General features: G+C 40.6%; 2 protein-coding genes across 2 annotated transcripts in view; both read right to left on the reverse strand.

Annotated features, from left to right (window-relative positions):
* LOC110886329 overlaps positions 1-18,520 on the reverse strand; it is a 34,322-nt gene extending 15,802 nt beyond the window's left edge. Inside the window, exon 1 of the mRNA XM_035982209.1 lies at positions 18,016-18,520. Within this exon, the coding sequence (XP_035838102.1) occupies positions 18,016-18,520 (505 nt within the window). The remainder of the gene's footprint in view (positions 1-18,015) is intronic.
* Positions 18,521-18,523: 3 nt separating this feature from the next.
* LOC110886319 lies at positions 18,524-19,138 on the reverse strand. The gene has a single exon (XM_022134105.1). The coding sequence runs from the start codon at positions 19,136-19,138 to the stop codon at positions 18,524-18,526; it is 615 nt and encodes a 204-aa protein (XP_021989797.1).
* Between the last annotated feature and the right edge of the window lie 2,201 nt (positions 19,139-21,339).

Consider the following 21,339-nt stretch of genomic DNA (forward strand, 5'->3'; position numbering starts at 1 on the left):
AAAAGTATTGTTCCACAGACAAAAGACATCATGAGCTTGCGAGACTCTTTAAGATGCTAAGGAGCTATAGCCAGCCGATTACGTTTAGTACCTGCAATTAATCTTTTTGGGAAAATATGCCAGTTTACATTGGTAAATACATTCAACTGACACATTTGAAAATGTTTATTAAAATTGATTTGAATGCACAAGGCACAAACTCTTTTATAACTTGGGAGAATTATTTAATATTATAATCTTGTGAACGAATTACATGTTTCTTATGCGTTCAGTAGCTCGGGTCAAAACCGGGTTAAAGATCAATAGACACACCACATGGCATAAACCGTGGCGGGTAACCAACGGCTATACCTTATAATAATAGACATAATGTCGGGTGTACGCCTACACCCGGATGTCAAGGTCGTGGCCATTTTATATATAATGCTGCCAAGGATATCCGGGACATGGTCATTAATCCCCCAAAGGCTTTTAAGTAACAAGACTGTTTAAACGAGTCACATTGATAATACCCAACTACAAATGAGTCGGGGTCAATTGCCCGATCAAGCGGTATGTTATATATACCGTAACCCAAGCCCGTATAACGGAAAATAAGTTAAAAGTATTTACCTTTGCAAGTATAAATCCTTAATTCGAAATAAATAGCAGATAGCTTTTACTGGTCTCCTATTCTGGAACGAAGGTTAAAAATAACCTATTAGAATCCTAACGGGTCTTTAATTCAGCCGTAGCTTAGACCGGTCGTTTTCAAAGGATAGTCACGGTTTAATCGCGTGAAAGGCGAAAACCGTGAATGGAATGTGATTTGGACCCAACAATTTTGAAGACTTGTTTTATATGGGTTTAATAACCACACTCTGGATTTTGGGGTCAAAACAATAAGGTTTGACCCGTTTCGGCTAGTTTATGTAAACTAGTTACATAAGCCGAACCGTGCGCGCAAATGGCGTAACGGGTAATCGTAAGAGTCCTACACTGGTTTCCTAAGTCAATATGCTTTAAAGAGGTTGTGGTATCAGTAGGATACCTTCCATAATGCCCGTAACGAGTTTAAGATCATTATACGCCCCGTAGGGGTTTTTCGGTCATTTTAAATACTTTTAAAAGGGCTTTCTGAGTTCTACAGGAAATCTGAGTTTCCCGAACAGTTTATAAAGTCCAAAATACTTTATTTATTATCTAAAATCAGTAGAAACTGGAATCGGGTCAAAAGACCTTGTAGAACTCAAGTTATGGCCGAAAAGGGTATATTCGGTATTTACCGAACCGTTGCCATAACCGCAGGTTATGAGCAGGTTAAAAATAAATAAAAATCTTTAAAAATCCCAAAATATTATTTTACATCAGTGTGTAAATGGTTTGGTGTCGAAATCTTGGTTTAGATAGGCGTTATGCTAATTGCGCCGTTAATTACAAAAGTTTTCTTTAATTGCGCTATTTAGCATAACTTCTATTCTAGACCTCGGATTGACGTGAAATTTTAGGGACATACTTAGTATTCAGTAACTAAGGTCATGGTCCTTCCACATATCCGAAATTCTCGTTTTAATTTAAAAAGGGCGTTACGGTCAACCTTTAAGCATTAACGGAAACGTGTAAAAGACTTGGACAAACAACGAACCGGTCACAGAGGCTTATACCATCATGTAACTTGGTCCTAAGAGAGTCCTAAGGCATATCTAAATCATACTTTAACGGGTCAGAACTGTAGTCAAAGCAAATGTCAAAGTTTTGCGACTTTCGGTTCCGAACCGGGTCAAAACAGTAAATGGTCGAATCAAACAAGCCTAGACTAGTCAATACACTTATTATCATGTTTTATGAGTGTTTAAACAGGTTACATACCATCTACATTACAAATTATGAGTAAAATCGCAAAATGGCTTTCTGTTGACTTTTTAAATACACGTTTGACTCGACTTTTGACCTAGTTAGAGCGGTGATCAGGGGGAACCCTTTTAAGGGTTTATTACCCACATAAATACCAACTTATAACTACTTTTGATTCGACAAACCACTGGACCATTTGTGATTTATTGCTAAGTCAACTGTTAGTTACGACGGTTTGACTTTTAAGCTAAAACTAAGCAAAAACTAAACCATAAAGGGTTGAACCAACTTACAGAAGTCCTATGCACGAAATGTGAAGCTTAGATAGAAGTCTTGAGCTCCAGAGATGATCAGAGATGCAAGAGAAGGTGTGAGGAACATTGTTGCTACATTATGGCCTTTTATAGGCAATGAGGATCACTAAGATCATCACACAAGGGTCTACAAGGCTCCTTTGATGATCAACATTTGTCCCTCAGTGCTAAAATATGATTAGGGGTCGCCCATATCTCTGGAAGATCTTGGCACTAATGATTTACCGCTTAAATCAGCCAACAGCCAACTTTCTGTCGCTGGGCATCGCTTACGGACCGTATGGCTTGGGCCTTGCGGTCCGTAAGCCTATGGCGGAAACACTTTTACCCCTTCACCCTTTTACGGTCTGTAAGGCATGACCCTTACGGTCCGTAAGCGATCATCAGTGGCAAAAAAATTAACCTTTCATGCATTGAACGGTCAACAAGAATTGAATGATTTCCTGGATTGCCTTTACCCCATACCTGACCAGATGTCTACCCATTTTGCAATATGGGTTTGCAAGAAGGAATGGGCTCTATGAATAATTGTTTGTCTTGCATTATTTACTTAAGACCCAAATTAATCAATTTGGATATTCTTGATTATTATTAATGACCCGATTAAGATTAGGTGCTTATAAATTTGCTTGGGGTCTCAGGATTTATAATAACGAAGTCGCTCAGAGGTATAAAATTAACATGTCGACATATTCGAAAATCCTACCGCATATCTTAATTAAATCCGGGTTTATATTATTTTTGTCGGATTCGACACGTGTCATTTATTTATTGGACACAAAAATTTGAGGTGTTACATCCTCACCCCCTTAAAATAAATCTCGACCCGAGATTTACTGAAACAAATAAGGGTATTTTTCCTTCATCTTGGATTCAACTTCCCACGTGAATTCGGGACCTCTACGGGCATCCCACTTGACCTTTACTATAGGTACATGCTTCCTTCGAAGCTTCTTTACCTGTCGATATTCAATCGACAAGGGTTTTTCCACAAATTTTAAGCTCTCATCTATATGCACATCTGTATGTGGTATCACCAATGATTCATCGGCGAAGCACTTCTTTAGATTGCAGATGTGGAACACATTGTGAATTCCGTTGAGCTCTTCTAGGCAACCGACCCGACACGTTCGATAACCTCGAAAGGTCCTATGTATCTCGGACTTAGCTTGCCCTTCTTACCGAAACGCATCACCCCTTTCCAGGGTGATACTTTAAGTAACACTTTATCACCTACTTCGAAGTGAAAATCTTTACGCTTTGGATCTGCGTAACTTTTCTGCCTATCTCGGGCATCCTTGAGACGATCTCGAATCTGGACAATCTTGTCCGTCGTTTCGAAGACTATCTCTGGTCCTGATAACTGGACATCTCCAACTTCTGCCCAACAAACAGGCGATCTACATTTTCTACTGTATAATGCCTCGAAAGGCGCAGCCTTTATGCTGGTATGGTAGCTATTGTTGTAGGAGAATTCGATTAGTGGTAGATTCTTATCCCAATTACCACCTAAATCGATAGCACATGCACGCAGCATGTCTTCCAACGTCTGAATAGTACGCTCACTCTGACCGTCTGTCTGAGGATAGTAAGCCATACTAAAATTCAAAGGAGTGCCCAAAGATTGCTGGAAACTTTTCCAGAAATGAGACGTGTACCTAGTATCCTGGTCAGAGATAATAGACATAGGTATGCCATGCAAGGCTACAATCTTATCAACGTACAGCTGGGCTAACATATCGGAGCTATAAGTCTCCTTGATGGGTAAGAAATGTGCTGACTTAGTCAGTCTATCAACTATAACCCATATTGTATCATTTCCTTTCCTTGTTTTGGGTAACTTGGTAATAAAATCCATAGTTACACATTCCCACTTCCATTCAGGAAGTTCAAGCTGTTGTAGCAAGCCTGATGGCTTTTGATGCTCAGCCTTGACTTGCGCACAAGTCAAGCATTTGGCTACTTGAGTGGCTACAGACTTTTTCAAGCCTATCCACCAATAATTTGCCTTTAGATCCTGGTACATTTTATCAGCTCCAGGATGAACGGAATATCTGGAACTATGGGCTTCCTGGAGGATAACATCTCGTAGTCCTCCGTAAATTGGAACCCATATTCGTCCATTTAATCTGAGAATTCCATCCTTACCAAGAGTTAACTGCTCCTCAGTTACTCCTAGCTTCTCGTTAGGATAGTTAGCTTCCAACACAGCTTCTCTCTGTGCAGCTAACAATCTTTCCATCAAATTATTCTTCACTTCAATGCTCTTGGCATTGATTCGGATGGGTTTCACCCTTTCCTTCCGACTTAAGGCATCGGCGACGACATTTGCCTTGCCGGGATGATATCTGATTTCATAATCATAATCATTTAAAGTCTCCATCCATCGGCGTTGCCTCATGTTTAATTCCTTCTGATTAAACAGATGTTGAAGGCTTTTGTGATCAGAATAGATCACAAATTTAATACCATACAGATAATGCCTCCACAATTTTAGTGCGAACACAACGGCACCCAACTCCAAGTCATGGGTGGTGTAATTCTTTTCATGCACCTTTAACTGTCTTGAAGCATAGGCAATAACCTTGCCTTTATGCATAAGCACACATCCCACGCCAGTGTGTGATGCATCGCAGTAAACTACGAACTCTTCAGTACCTTCAGGTAGTGTCAACACAGGAGCGTTGCTCAATTTTTGCTTCAGAATCTCAAAGGACTCTTGCTGCTTAGGGCCCCAAACGAACTTTTCCTTTTTCTTGGTCAAGGATGTTAAGGGTGCCGCAATCCATGAAAAGTTTTCAATGAAACGCCTGTAATATCCTGCTAACCCCAGGAAACTACGAATCTCAGTAGGCGTCTTTGGCTCTTGCCAATTCATTACAGCTTCTACTTTAGCGGGATCCACTTGGATACCACGCTCACTCACCACGTGTCCAAGAAATTGGACTTCACGAAGCCAAAATTCACACTTAGAGAATTTGGCATAGAGTCTCTCATGATGCAGGAGTTTGAGAATACAGCGAAGGTGTTTCTCATGGTCAGCTTGGTTCTTAGAGTAGATAAGAATGTCGTCGATGAAAACGATGACGAATTTATCTAAGTATGGCTTGCAGACGCGATTCATGAGGTCCATGAACGCAGCCGGTGCATTAGTGAGCCCAAAAGGCATCACTAGGAACTCGTAGTGACCATAACGAGTCCTAAATGCGGTTTTATGTACATCTTCATCTCTGACTTTCAGTTGATGGTAGCCTGACCTCAAATCAATCTTCGAGAAATAACTTGCCCCTTGTAACTGATCGAACAAATCCTCGATCCTCGGCAAAGGATACCTATTCTTTATCGTGACCTTATTAAGCTCACGATAATCAATGCACAGACGCATCGATCCGTCCTTCTTTTTTACAAACAGGACAGGTGCTCCCCAGGGAGACGAACTAGGTTTGATGAAACCTTTAGCTAGCAGCTCATCCAGCTGGGTCCTTAATTCCTTCATTTCGGTTGGTGCTAGCCTGTAAGGTGCTCTAGCAATAGGTGCTGCTCCAGGGATGATAACGATCCTGAATTTGACTTGCCTATCTGGTGGCAAACCAGGTAGATCTTCCGGGAAAACTTCGGGATATTCCGAAATGACGGGGATATCTCCTATCTTTTACTTAGGCTCATCAATAATCACTTGTGCCATGTAAATGACACAACCCTTCTTTAAACACTTTGAAGCCTTGAGCATAGTCACTTGCTCAGGTAATCCATACTGGGTATCTCCCTGAATGGTAAGTGATTCACCAGTCGGAGTCTTTATCACTACTTGCTTTCTGTTGCAGACGATTTGAGCCTGGTTGTGAGATAACCAGTCCATACCCAATACTATGTCAAAACCAACCAATTTAAAGGGAAGTAGAGATAGAGGAAAAGAGTGGTTCTTAATGGATATTACACATCCATCTAACACAGTGGAGACGGTTTCTATGGTGCCATCTGCTAACTCTACCTCATAATTCACATTTAAGGTTTTGACAGGTAAGTTCAGCAATTTACAAAATTTATGATCTACGAAAGACTTATCGACGCCTTAATCAAAAAGTACTCTTGCAAAGACATCATTTACAAGAAAAGTACCTGTGATCACGTTATCGTCTAGAATCGCTTCTTTGGCATCCAATCGGAAGACTCTCGCATTAGTCTTCTTGGCCTCTTCAGGCTTCTTGGCATATTTAGGGCAGTTGGTTTTAATATGCCCCTTTTCATTGCAACCGTAGCAGGTCGCATCCTTTATTTTCTTGCAATCCAATGTCTTGTGGTCCTTGGATTTGCATAACCCGCAAGCAGATGACTTCGACTGAGTCTGCGAGTTTGAATCGAGTCTACACTTTCCAAAGTGATACCTCTTGCACTTCTTGCACTTGGGCTTCTCACCAGATTGTTGCCCATCCTTCCTTGACTCAGGCCCTCTCTTGTTATCACCGTTCCCATGGTGTTTCTTGCTTGACCTGCGTGAATTATCATCCTCACGCTTTCTCTTCTCAGCCTCTTTGTTCCTTAGCGATCTTTTTCGGACCGCATCCAAAGTAAGGGACAAAGATATGTCGGCTACAGATCTAAAGGTCGCTGGCCGAGAGGCCTTCACACTTGCCTTTATCTTGGGGGCTAAACCACCGATAAAACGAGCTATTCGCTTTGGCTCCGGGGTTACCAGATACGGAACCAACCGGGATATCGTGTTGAAGCTCGTGAGGTAAGCTTGACAATCAAGGTTCATCATAACCAATGATAGGAAATCAGATTCTATCTTTTCCACCTCATGTTGAGGGCAGTAATTTTCCTTGATGAGAGAAATGAATTCCTCCCATGACATGCTGTATAACACAGCCTTCCCTGAGGCCTGAACTAGAGACCTCCACCAAGCCAGGGCCTCGCCCTTAAACGATTGTGAAACAAACTTCACAACATCTCTATCTGCACAGCCACTGATGTCCACCACGGCGTCCATCTCGTCCAACCACGTCATACAATCTACTTCGCCCTTCTCCCCAGTGAAGTCGCGGGGTTTACAAGATACAAAATACTTGTAGGTGCAGCCCCTGGCGCGAGAGGTATCAGTAAGCACCTTTATTGGACGAACACTATTTTCATTAGATGAGTGGTTATCATCGTCCTTCCTAGGCTTAGACGGGGTTTTGCTGTGAGATTTTGAGTGGGTTTTCGGCTTTGAGTGTGGTTTAGATATGGTTCTGCTCTGGGATTCAGTGTAATCTTCATATTGACGATCTAAGGCTGCCTTAACAGCATCGTCGATCAGAGCTTTTAACTCCGCGCCCGTTAAGTGAACTTGGGCGTTATCGTATTCGTTTTCTTTTGAGTGACTATTCTCCCTACTTGGATCAGCCATGGTAGCTTGGATCTGCTACAAAAGATAACGAAAAAATTTTATTTAGGAGTTTATCATGGAACTGTCTTTTATGGCAATTCATTAACCATGGTAACAGAGACCATATCCAGTTAATTTATTACTCACTTTTATTTAGGATTTGAATATACTTATCCTAATTATAACAATAATATTAGCGGCACAAAAGCCTAGTCACAAGGACGCTTTTAATTTATAAGCTGTGATTTCAGAGAATCAGAGCATGAAGGTATATTGGCTCAATAGGCCTAGTCACAAGGACAATTATAATTTAAACCAAGATTACAGAGAATCAAGGCATGAAGGTTTGAACCATAGTTCTTTTACCTTTTCTGACAGAGAGTCATAGACTACTACTGTCTTTTGTCTTATATGACAATAATTATGGCCCGTAGGCACTTCATCACTAATGGATGTTTATAAGTTTGGCCCGTAGGTATTACATCACCAATGGATGTTTAATAAACTTGGCCCGTATGCATTACATCGCTAAATGGATGTTTAATAAATGATCATCTTTATTGATGATTTAACCCATGATTTACAAAATCATTAATTTGGGCTTTGGAACCCTAAAAAGGATTTTCATATAAGAATGACGCGTGTGATTTTAACGAATCACATATGCCATGAATGTTAACATGATTCCAGGGGTAACTGGAAATCCGAATCTTTTAATCAGGTCTTACCATCTTGGCCGGGTCTATAATGACACCTGGCTAGGTTTCACTCTTTAAGATTCTTACATATATATGGCAGATCAATGTAAAAGGAATGATTTTGATTTATTACATACATAATAACAAAGTGAAATTCATAACATAACATTCCATTACTTATAGTAATGATTACATGCTACCCTAAACGGGACTTTTTAAACAAGTACATACCTACATAGAGGTTTTAAAGAAAAACAAGTCCACGCAGGGACCACGTACAAGATAGACGTCCGCGCAGGGACTACAAGATAAGTCCACTTAGGGACTAAAATACGATAAATGTCCACGCAGGGACTAAAACAAAGTACATAAGGAGATCAATGGTCTCTCTTTTTCTTCTTCCCCTTTAATAGGTTTGCAAGGCCTTTAAGAAAACCACGGTGGCTCTTGCGTTCTTCCTCGCAATCCCTTTCCACTCTGTCCAAACGTTGGAGGATCTCCTCCTGTTCTGGCGGGGAAAAACGCGGTTGTTGCGCTGGTTGTTGAACTGGAGGTCTAGGAGGTGCTGGATACCCATGAGCTGAGTAATCCGGCCTCCCAAGGTTTCCATGAGCTCCGTCGGGATGGAGGGCATTGTACCTAGCCGCTACCACGTATGGGTCGCGTTCATAGTCATAATTGAAATTGTAGTGCGTATGAGACGGCTGATCAAACGGGTTGTATGCCGCGGGACCCGTGTATGCAGGTATTGGGTTATCATACCCAAATGTTGGCGGCGGTGGTGCCGCTGGGGTAGAGTTTGCCTCTTGTGCTGGGCTTGATGCCCCTTCTTCTGGCAGTGACGGATAGTGACTGCCACTGGAATGTCAAGGGGTGCTGAATTGGAATTCCCCCTTCTGGTGGACATACGTGCATTTGTCCTTCTGCGCCTTGGCGGATCAGGCATTTCTGGTTGAACCGGTGGCGGAGGTGGTGGCGTAACTGCCACGAACCATGGATCCTCAGAGGGATCTTGCTGTTGCTGCTGCTGTTGTGATGTTTGGTGAGAGGGCGTATAATACCACTCATGTTGATTAAACAACGCTTGAAAGCTATCGGGACCTTGGTAGGGTGTGCCATGAAAGGAAGACCCATCAGAGATCTCGATAGGGTGTGTGGGAGTACCACGTGCTGGTTCTACAGGATCTGTGTCCTCGTCCATATCTTCCGCATGGTCCTCTAAAAAGTGATCCTCAGGTCCTAACAGAACAAAGCCTGCAGGTTCTTGGATATAGTCACCTGGGTTAAACTGACCTCTGAAGTAAGGAGTGGGATCGTCAAAGAAACGATGCGAAGCAGAACACTGGAGAGGTAAGTAGGACGGTTGAGGGTTGTTGGGATCATTTTCTAAGTTTGGCCCAAAAGAGTGACAGTACGAGGGTGTCGAGCTATGAGAGGTAGAATGTCGTGCTGGCTCAAAAAGATTCCTCCTATCTCTTTGAGGCTCCTCGCTCCTTGTGCTGGAAGGAGCTCGCATGTTCGAGGGTCCGGCCTCGTGATCATTGTGAGTGATCGGCCCTTTGCCTCTTCCTCCTCTTCCTCGTCTAATCACTGGCGGCATAATTCATGCTTAACAAACTTTTAAATCACAATAAACAATAAAAGACAAAATGGAATAACAATCCGAATTTGTCCTAAGTTCTTGTCTAGACTCAAGTATGTGCAATTGTGTCACTGAGATTAAACACTTAAGGACTAGTGTTTAATTCACTCAATGTTGGCTCTGATACCAACCTGTCACACCCCGATTTCCACGTGTATCACCGGTGGGCCCGGTGGGGGATTACCGTGATGTAGTTAGCAACAATATAGTCAAACCACAATATATAAATGCACAGCGGAAGCATAAAGATAATTATATTTCAACCATTGTTTGTAATATCAAATGTATCACAAATAGTCAAAAGGTATCCACAGGGGATCAAAGTATTAAAAGTATTGTTCCACAGACAAAAGGCATCATGAGCTTGCGAGACTCTTTAAGATGCTAAGGAGCTATAGCCAGCCGATTACGTTTAGTACCAGCATTTAATCTTTTTGGGAAAATACGTCAGTTTACACTGGTAAATACATTCAACTGACACATTTGAAAATGTTTATTAAAATTGATTTGAATGCACAAGGCACAAACTCTTTTATAACTTGGGAGAATTATTTAATATTATAATCTTGTGAACGAATTACATGTTTCTTATGCGTTCAGTAGCCCGGGTCAAAACCGGGTTAAAGATCCATAGACACACCACATGGCATAAACCGTGGCGGGTAACCAACGGCTATACCTTATAATAATAGACATAATGTCGGGTGTATGCCTACACCCGGATGTCAAGGTCGTGGCCATTTTATATATAATGTTGCCAAGGATATCCGGGACATGGTCATTAATCCCCCAAAGGCTTTTAAGTAACAAGACTGTTTAAACGAGTCACATTGATAATACCCAACTACAAATGAGTCGGGGTCAATTGCCCGATCAAGAGGTATGTTATATATACTGTAACCCAAGCCCGTATAACGGAAAATAAGTTAAAAGTATTTACCTTTGCAAGTATAAATCCTTAATTCGAAATAAATAGCAGATAGCTTTTACTGGTCTCCTATTCTGGAACAAAAGGTTAAAAATAACCTATTAGAATCCTAACGGGTCTTTAATTCAGCCGTAGCTTAGACCGGTCGGTTTCAAAGGATAGTTACGGTTTAATCGCGTGAAAGGCGAAAACCATGAATGGAATGTGATTTGGACCCAACAAGTTTGAAGACTTGTTTTATATGGGTTTAATAACCACACTCTAGATTTTGGGGTCAAAACAATAAGGTTTGACCCGTTTCGGCTAGTTTATGTAAACTAGTTACATAAGCCGAACCGTGCGCGCAAGTGGCGTAACGGGTAACCGTAAGAGTCCTACACTGGTTTCCTAAGTCAATATGCTTTAAAGAGGTTATGGTATCAGTAGGATACCTTCCATAATGCCCGTAATGAGTTTAAGTTCATTATACGCCCCGTAGGGGTTTTTCGGTCATTTTAAATACTTTTAAAAGGGCTTTCTGAGTTCTACAGGAAATCTGAGTTTCCTGAACAGTTTATAAAGTCCAAAATACTTTATTTATTATTTAAAATCAGTAGCAACTGGAATCGGGTCAAAAGACCTTGTAGAACTCAAGTTATGGCCGAAAAGGGTATATTCGGTATTTACCGAACCGTTGCCATAACCGCAGGTTATGAGCAGGTTAAAAATAATTAAAAATCTTTAAAAATCCCAAAATATTATTTTACATCAGTGTGTAAAAGGTTTGGTGTCGAAATCTTGGTTTAGATAGGCGTTATGCTAATTGCGCCGTTAATTACAAAAGTTTTCTTTAATTGCGCTATTTAGCATAACTTCTATTCTAGACCTCGGATTGACGTGAAATTTTAGGGACATACTTAGTATTCAGTAACTAAGGTCATGGTCCTTCCACATATCCAAAATTCTCGTTTTAATTTAAAAAGGGCGTTACGGTCAACCTTTAAGCATTAACGGAAACGTGTAAAAGACTTGGACAAACAACGAACCGGTCACAGAGGCTTAAACCATCATGTAACTTGGTCCTAAGTGAGTCCTAAGGCATATCTAAATCATACTTTAACGGGTCAGAACTGTAGTCAAAGCAAAAGTCAAAGTTTTGCGACTTTCGGTTCCGAACCGGGTCAAAACAGCAAATGGTCGAATCAAACAAGCCTAGGCTAGTCAATACACTTATTATCATGTTTTATGAGTGTTTAAACAGGTTACATACCATCTACATTACAGATTATGAGTAAAATCGCAAAATGGCTTTCTGTTGACTTTTTAAATACACGTTTGACTCGACATTTAACCTAGTTAGAGTGGTGATCAGGGGGAACCCTTTTAAGGGTTTATTACCCACATAAATACCAACTTATAACTACTTTTGATTCGACAAACCACTGGACCATTTGTGATTTATTGCTAAGTCAACCGTTAGTTACGACGGTTTGACTTTTAAGCTAAAACTAAGCAAAAACTAAACCATAAAGGGTTGAACCAACTTACAGAAGTCCTATGCACGAAATGTGAAGCTTAGATAGAAGTCTTGAGCTCCAGAGATGATCAGAGATGCAAGAGAAGGTGTGAGGAACATTGTTGCAACATTATGGCCTTTTATAGGCAATGAGGATCACTAAGATCATCACACAAGGGTCTACAAGGCTCCTTTGGTGATCAACATCTGTCCCTCAGTGGTAAAATATGATTAGGGGTTGCCCATATCTCTGGAAGATCTTGGCATTAATGATTTACCGCTTAAATCAGCCAACAGCTAACTTTCTGTCGCTGGGCATTGCTTACGGACCGTATGGCTTGGGCCTTGTGGTCCGTAAGCCTATGGCGGAAACACTTTTACCCCTTCACCCCCTTACGGTCCGTAAGGCATGACCCTTACGGTCCGTAAGCGATCATCAGTGGCAAAAAAATTAACCTTTCATGCATTGAACGGTCAACAAGAATTGAATGATTTCCTGGATTGCCTTTACCCCATACCTGACCAGATGTCTACCCATTTTGCAATATGGGTTTGCAAGAAGGAATGGGCTCTATGAATAATTGTTTGTCTTGCATTATTTACTTAAGACCCAAATTAATCAATTTGGATATTCTTGATTATTATTAATGACCCGATTAAGATTAGGTGCTTATAAATTTGCTTGGGGTCTCGGGATTTATAATAACGAAGTTGCTCAGAGGTATAAAATTAACATGTCGACATATTCGAAAATCCTACCGCATATCTTAATTAAATCTGGGTTTATATAATTTTTGTCGGATTCGACACGTGTCATTTATTTATTGGACACAAAAATTCGAGGTGTTACATTAGGGCACGTTTTACGAGGAATAGGAGAATGTATGTGTTTTAGAGGATGATTTCGCTCATAGGGTCTTAGGCTGATAATTTCGCTTATTTGGTCATGTCTGATTTCGCTCATGTGGACCTGTGTCTCTTGGAGCGAAATCAGGGGCCTATATATAGGCACCCATGAGCGAAATCACATAACGTTGCCTTGTATTCTATACCGAAGTGCTGCCAGTGTGAAGACTGCTTGTATTTGTGTTCAACTCAATACAATCAGTAGTTAAAGTGAAGAATCAGCTGTTTCTAACTTTGTTTCATGTTATTCCGCACCTGAAACAGAGTAGAGCTTCTCTGAACGACTCATTCGGGTCAGATCGCGATCCTACACATTTCCGCCACTTCTTTCTACTTACAATATTAATATTACAAACTATCATTATTCGACCCGTTTGGTCCATCTACGGAAAATCCTCCATTTTGATGACTATCAAACGACTACAAACCAATTCTTAACCTACGGATTTAAGTAACGTACATGATCGCTACAACCAACAGAATTTTTATAAACAACGCATAGTTTAACAACAATTCATCAATGTAACGTATCAAGTTACATACCTTTGAAGCAAGCCCTTCAAATGTGCGTCCACGCCGGTTTGTCCGCTTGATGCCCCGGCTTCCTTTCCTATAGAGTTCAATCACTTTATGTTTAGAACTCTTTGTTTCACATATATAACGCACATTATGCATACATCATAATTATGCGTTTTTAGCTTAAACATTTCAGTTTCAAGCTTTCTTTGAGGCATTTCAACAAACATTTCAAGGGCAGATTTTACATGATTACATAATAAATCCCTAACTTATCATTTAGCCCAAATTTTATCAATAAAGCTTTTATTTATAAGGTTTAACATTCAGATTTCAGAAATCTTTTCCTAAGGACCACATTACCCTAGGAAATTGCTCAAAACCCTAGTGTTCATCAACTTCATACAAAACCCATGAATGACCTTCAATGTATTCATGAGACTTCCAGAATTTAGGCATATTTTCACATGTTTTTGTCTAGGTTTTGCTACTAGACACTACGTCATTCTTATTCAATCCAAATAACACACATGCAACATCTAGTTTCAGATTTTCCAAATTCATGAGAATTTCAAGTTGAGAGATTTCTCAAAATTTTACATACCTTGTAATCCTCTTGCGATGAGGATCACTAATTTATGCTTTAATTTCGATTTCAGCTTGGATTGAGCCTTCAATTTGTAAGTTTAGGGATGCTTTAGGGTTTTGGAGAGTGGGGATCGCCCCCTGCTTGTGCTTGTACGACCAGACATCCCAAATGGGGTGTTTGGTTTGTTTTTTATTTGTTTTATCAAATTAAGTTTCAATTTTAACAACTTAGGCCCTTCCACTTTGTTCAACTTATAGTTTAGTCGCTTATAACCCTATTATAAGCTATTTCTTGACTTGTAACTAACTAGGGTAAAATTCCTAGTTGGTAAATTCTCATTTATTTATATTTATAACTCTAATATAAAGTTTTATATTTTCGGGGTGTTACAAGTCCACCCTCCTTAAAAAGGGTTTCGTCCCTGAAACCGAAGTACGTACCAAATAATGTAGGGTAGAGACGTTTCATTTCTTCTTCGGACTCCCATGTAATGTCCGAACCCTTCCGATGCTCCCACTTGACCTTGACTTGATTGATTTGTTTGTTTCGCAGATGTTTGACCTTTCGATCTAAAATCCCCACCGGTCTCACTGCATAATTCAGGCTATTGTCCACCTCGATATCATCATAATGGACATAAGTTGTTTCGTCTGCTAGACACTTTCGCAACTGTGACACATGAAACGTGCCATGTATTCCATTCAATTCTTCCGGCAATTCTAGGCGATAAGCCACCTTGCCAACCCGTTCGATGATTTTAAATGGCCAATTAAACCTCGGGCTTAGTTTTCCCCTTTTTCTAAATCTGATAACGCCCTTCCATGGGGAAACCTTTAGCAAAACCATATCACCTAACTGAGACTCAATCGGTCTTCGTCTTTTGTCGGCATAAGACTTTTGTCTATCTTGGGCCGCTTTCGAATGGGCCCACACCACTTCAATTTTCTCATTAGTGCTTCGAATCATATCCGTAGGTGCTAGTCCTCGTGGACCCACTTCTCCCCAACATACCGGAGTTCGACACTTTCTACCATATAACATCTCATACGGGGCCATCTTAATGCTCGCGTGATAGCTGTTGTTATATGAAAATTCGACTAAGGGTAGATAGACATCCCAACTACCCCCGAAGTCAATAATGCAAGCCCGTAGCATATCCTCCAACGTTTGGATTGTTCTTTCACTCTGCCCATCCGTTTGTGGATGGTAAGCGATGCTAATAAACAACTTGGTTCCCATTTGCTCTTGGAATTCACGCCAAACAATTGAAGTAAACTGAGTATCTCGGTCTGACACAATGGACATCGGTACTCCATGACGTGCTATGATTTCATTGGTGTACACATCCGACATCTTCTCAGATGTATAAGTCTCACGTATCGGAATAAAGTGAGCACTTTTCGTCAATCTGTCTACGACTACCCATATAGCACACGGTTAGTCTTGGGCAATTTGGTCAACAAATCTATGGCGATTTGTTCCCATTTCCAAACTGGGATGTCCAGCTGTTGCAACTTACCATATGGCTTCTGGTGCTCCGCTTTGACTTGCAAGCAGGTCAAACACTTCTCCACATATTTCACAATATCTCTTTTCATCTCGGGCCACCAATAGTTTTGTTTCAGATCATTGTACATCTTGGTCGCGCCCGGATGAATTGAATATCGGGATTTATGAGCTTCATCAAGTAGAAGCATCTTCACCCCACAAGTATTTGGAACCCATATCCTTCCGGAAGAGTCTTCAACCCGTTATTTCCATCCGACAAATCCTTCAACTGACCGATTATTCTTTCTTTCTTCTAGTTCTCCTCTTTCACTGCTTCTAATTGCGCCTCTCGAATACGTTCAAGTATACCCGAGGTCACCACGAGCTGCATCGACCTTACTCGTATTGGGACATAGTCCACTTTTCTGCTCAGAGCATCCGCCACCACATTTGCCTTTCCGGGGTGATAGTGTATTTCACAGTCAAAATCTTTCACCGTTTCTAACTATCGCCTTTGTCGCATATTTAACTCCTTCTGATCGAAAAGTACTTTAAGCTCTTGTGATCAGTGAATATGGTGCACTTTACCCCATATAAGTAGTGCCTCCATATTTTTAAGGCAAATACCACCGCAGCCAACTCAAGATCATGCGTGGGATATTTCTTCTCGTGTATCTTCAATTGCCTCGAGGCATAAGCTATCACCTTGCCCCGTTGCATCAAAACGCATCCGACCCCCGATAGTGAAGCATCCGAATAAACTACCAAATCTTCAACCCCGTCTGGCTGTGTTAGTACCGGAGTTTGTGTTAACTTCTCTTTTAGCGTTTGAAACGCTCTTTCTTGGTCGACACCCCAAATGAACTTTTCTTCCTTCCGGGTTAGCTTTGTTAACGGTGACGCAATCTTGGAGAAATCTTGAATGAATCTCCTATAGTATCCCGCGGGCCCCAAAAAGCTTCTAATTTCCGAAGGGTTCTTCGGGGGGTTCCATTTTGATACGGCCTTGATTTTTGACGGATCCACCAATACTCCGTCGGTACTTATGATGTGGCCCAGAAATTGTACCTCTCGTAACCAAATGGCACACTTAGAGAACTTTGCATACAACCTTTCTCGTCTAAGTATCTCTAACACCTCTTGTAAGTGGTGTGCGTGTTCAGCTTCGCTTTTCGAATACACCAAAATATCATCGATAAACACGATGACCGACTTATCCAACATTGGCTTGCAAACCCGGTTCATGAGGTCCATGAAAGCCGCGGGTGCATTTGTTAGCCCAAATGACATCACGAGGAATTCGTAATGTCCGTATCTCGTACGGAAAGCCGTCTTCGGCACATCTTCCTCCTTGACCTTTAATTGGTGATACCCCGATCTAAGATCAATTTTCGAAAACCAGTTTGCACCTTGTAGTTGGTCGAATAAATCATCTATCCTCGGAAGCGGGTATCGGTTCTTTACCGTGAGTTTGTTTAACTCCCGGTAATCTATATACATCCTCATGCTTCCGTCTTTCTTTTTCACGAACAGTACCAGTGCGCCCCAAGGAGACACACTCGGCCTTATGAATCCTTTATCAAGCAGGTCTTGAATATGGGACATCAACTCTTGTAATTCCGATGGTGCTAGTCGGTACGGTGCTTTTGCTACGGGTTTTGCGCCCGGAATCAACTTGATCCCGAACTCTACTTCCCGTTCAGACGGTATCCCCGGTAAATCCTCCGGAAATACATCTTCATAGTCTCGTACTACCGGTGCATCTTCAATCTTCAGTAATTCTTTCTCGGGCTCATTTGCGTATATCATGAACGCTTGCATCCTCGCTTCATAAGCTTGTGAGCTTTCAACATTGAGCATACTATGGGGTTGCCTCCTTTTTCGCCATAGATAGTGACGTGTTTCCCGCTCGGAGATATTAGCTTTATCTCCTTACGAAAACACACAACATTCGCATGGTGCTGAGATAGCCAATCCATCCCTACGACTACTTGAAATTCCCCCATTGATAATGGGATTAAGTCTATCAAGTATTCCTCATCGTCGATGCTTAATTTGCAGCCTCGACAAACATCACAAACTATAAAACTTTTGTTGTCCCCTATTTCAACTTCTAAGGGCACAGATAATTTTGTCAATACAAATGAAGGATGTCGAATAAATCCATGCAAAATGAAGGATTTATTCGCACCGTATCAAACAATACACGTGCTGGAATTGAGTTAATTGTGAATATACCTGAGAGCACATCGGGTTCTGTTTTCGCTTCAGCCGCGCTAAGTTGGAAGGACCTAGCCTTCGCTTTGGGAGCTTTTGCTGGAGACTCTTTTGTGTCTCTCTTTCCCACCAACTCGGGGCATTCAGATTTCTTGTGACCAGGTTGATAACACTTGTAACAAACGGAAACATTTCCGGGACATAGCGATGCAGTGTGCCCCGTCTTCCTACATACCGGACACGGCTTGTCTTTGAAGCGGCACTCACCCTTGTGCCCCTTTCCACATACTTTACAGCTTGGCAACCCGCCTTTAGTCTCCACCTTCTTCCCCGATTCAGCAGTTCTAGCTTTCTTTGTAGGGCTTGGATTCACATCTTGTGCCCTTCGTTGACCCCTTTTAACTTGTTTCTTTAACTCGATTTCCCGCTCCCGGGCGGTGTTGATAATCTCCGTGAGGGTTTCGTATTTTGACGGAGTCATAAACTCCCGGTACTTGGCACTCAGCATGTTGTAATAGTAGTACATCTTTTACTCTTCAGTGGTGACTAACTCGTCACAAAATCTTAGCTTATCCATGAAGATGCCCGTGATCTTATCAATTGTTTCACCCTTTTGTCTTAGCTGGATGAATTCTTCCTTGATCCTGTTAATAACCGCTTTGGGACTGTGGTGTTTAAGGAATGGTACCTTAAACTCGTCCCAAGTCATAACCCTCGCCGCCTCAGCTCCCATTTCCTTCTTTTTATTGTCCCACCAATCTTTGGCTTGATTTCTCAATTGACCCGTTCCGTAAGAAACAAAGTCACCTACGTCACAGTGGGTTCGTTCAAACACTCCTTCGACATCACTTATCCATCTTTGACAGATTATCGGGTCAACCTCCCCGTTATAGATTGGCGGTTTACACGCCATGAATTCCTGGTACGAACACCCTTTGCGTTCTCCCGACTTTTCTTTTATAAGGTTGACATTATCTTCCAACCTTTTGACTCGCTCTTCTACAACCGACAACACCGTGCTTTGTATCTTGTCTATAAACCCGGATAGACTTCCTTCAATTGCCTTCCCTACCTTTTCGGCAATTATCTCTTTCATTTGTTCGGTGCTTGTTTGCACCGGATTATCATCATTCCCATCAGACATCTTGAAACTGAAATGTTTACATTTAAACGTTAAACATGTCATTTATAACATTGCTTCATTTGTTTCGCTTTAGCCAAGTTCCTAACTTGCTTTAACCGTTCACATTTAATGCACTTTTCGGGTTTGAGTGTGTTAATACACTCTTCCCATGCATCTTAATTCATTTCTCATTTCTTACCTAAGACCTAATTTATTAGCATAATAAGTTAATTCTTACCGGACGATTGATCGAGCTTGAACCGAACACTTTGTTGACAACCTAAAGCTCTGATTACCAACTTGTAACACCCGTCTAATTTTACTTGAATTTAATAATAGTTTATACCATTTTTTTAAACGATGCTAATTAACATAGATTTCATAAGAGAAGTTCATAAGTAGCATAATCCTTAGTCAACTAACGACTAAGTTAAAACATTTCAAAAGATGTTTAACTATTGTTTACAACCCATAAACATAGTCTATTAAAGATTTAAAACATTGCGGAAGCTTGTAAGTAGTGTTCGGTTCTTCAAAATCTAGCTCGATCATCTTCCGGTTACTTTTCAACATCACCTAAGATCAAAACCATAACAAATGTTAGTTTTGATCAAGTTAAATTGGATACAAACAAGTTCCAAGAGTCAACAACCAAGAAAAATAAAAAAAAAATTCCGGAAGGGGGCGTCGCGTGACGCCAAGGCCCCTTGCGTCACGCCTAGCCCCTATTTTCTCAGAATGTTTATTTCTTTGATGCTGCAGATTCCCAGCTCAAATTTAACCAAGTTCCAACTTAAATTGGCCATAACTTTTGACTCGTAAGTCCGTTTTAAGTGATTCTTTTTCCTATGCGTCTGTAATTTCATTACCGACATGTCTATTACAAATTTCATATCGAAAAATTTGTTCACGGACCGAAAGACTATATGTCCATATGCAAATATTTGACCCATTCTAACTTAGCCATTTTACTACCATTTAACTAGTAAACCTAAGGTGCTTTTTACCCAAACTCCGGGGCTTATTATCGCTGGCACTTCATTACCAAACCCATGGATTTGTGCTCTTGTGACCATTTCTGCCACTTCTTTCTACTTACAATATTAAAATTACAAAGTATCATTATTCGACTCGTTTGGTCCATCTACGGAAAATCCTCCATTTTGATGACTGCCAAACGACTACAAACCAATTCTTAACCTACGGATTTAAGTAACGTACATGATCGCTACAACCAACACAATTTTTATCAACAACGCATAGTTTAACAACAATTCATCAATGTAACGTATTAAGTTACATACCTTTAAAGCAAGCCCTTCAAACGTGCGTCCACACCGGTTTGTCTGCTTGATGCCCCGGCTTCCTTTCCTATAGAGTTCAATCACTTTATGTTTAGAACTCTTTGTTTCACATATATAACGCACATTATGCATACATCATAATTATGCATTTTTAACTTAAACATTTCAGTTTCAAGCTTTCTTTGAGGCATTTCAACAAACATTTCAAGGGCAGATTTTACATGATTACATAATAAATCCCTAACTTATCATTTAGCCCTAATTTTATCAATCAAGCTTTCATTTATAAGGTTTAACATTCAGATTTCAGAAATCTTTTCCTAAGGACCACATTACCCTAGGAAATTGCTCAAAACCCTAGTGTTCATCAACTTCATACAAAACCCATGAATGACCTTCAATGTATTCATGAGACTTCCAGAATTTAGGCATATTTTCACATGTTTTTGTCTAGGTTTTGCTACTAGACACTATATCATTCTTATTCAATCCAAATAACTCACATGCAACGTCTAATTTCAGATTTTCCAAATTCATGAGAATTTCAAGTTGAGAGATTTCTCAAAATTTTACATACCTTGTAATCCTCTTGCGATGAGGATCACTAATCTATGCTTTAATTTCAATTTCAGCTTGGATTGAGCCTTCAATTTGTAAGTTTAGGGATGCTTTAGGGTTTCGAAGAGTGAGGATCGCCCCCTGCTTGTGCTTGTACGACCAGACATCCCAAATGGGGTGTTTGGTTTGTTTTTTATTTGTTTTATCAAATTAAGTTTCAATTTTAACAACTTAGGCCCTTCCACTTTGTTCAACTTATAGATTAGTCACTTTTAACCCTATTATAAGCTATTTCTAGACTTGTAACTAACTAGGTTAAATTCCTAGTTGGTAAATTCTCATTTATTTATACTTTATAAT

This window comes from Helianthus annuus, chromosome 2, assembly GCF_002127325.2.
Source record: "Helianthus annuus cultivar XRQ/B chromosome 2, HanXRQr2.0-SUNRISE, whole genome shotgun sequence".
Classification (NCBI taxonomy): Eukaryota; Viridiplantae; Streptophyta; class Magnoliopsida; order Asterales; family Asteraceae; genus Helianthus; species Helianthus annuus.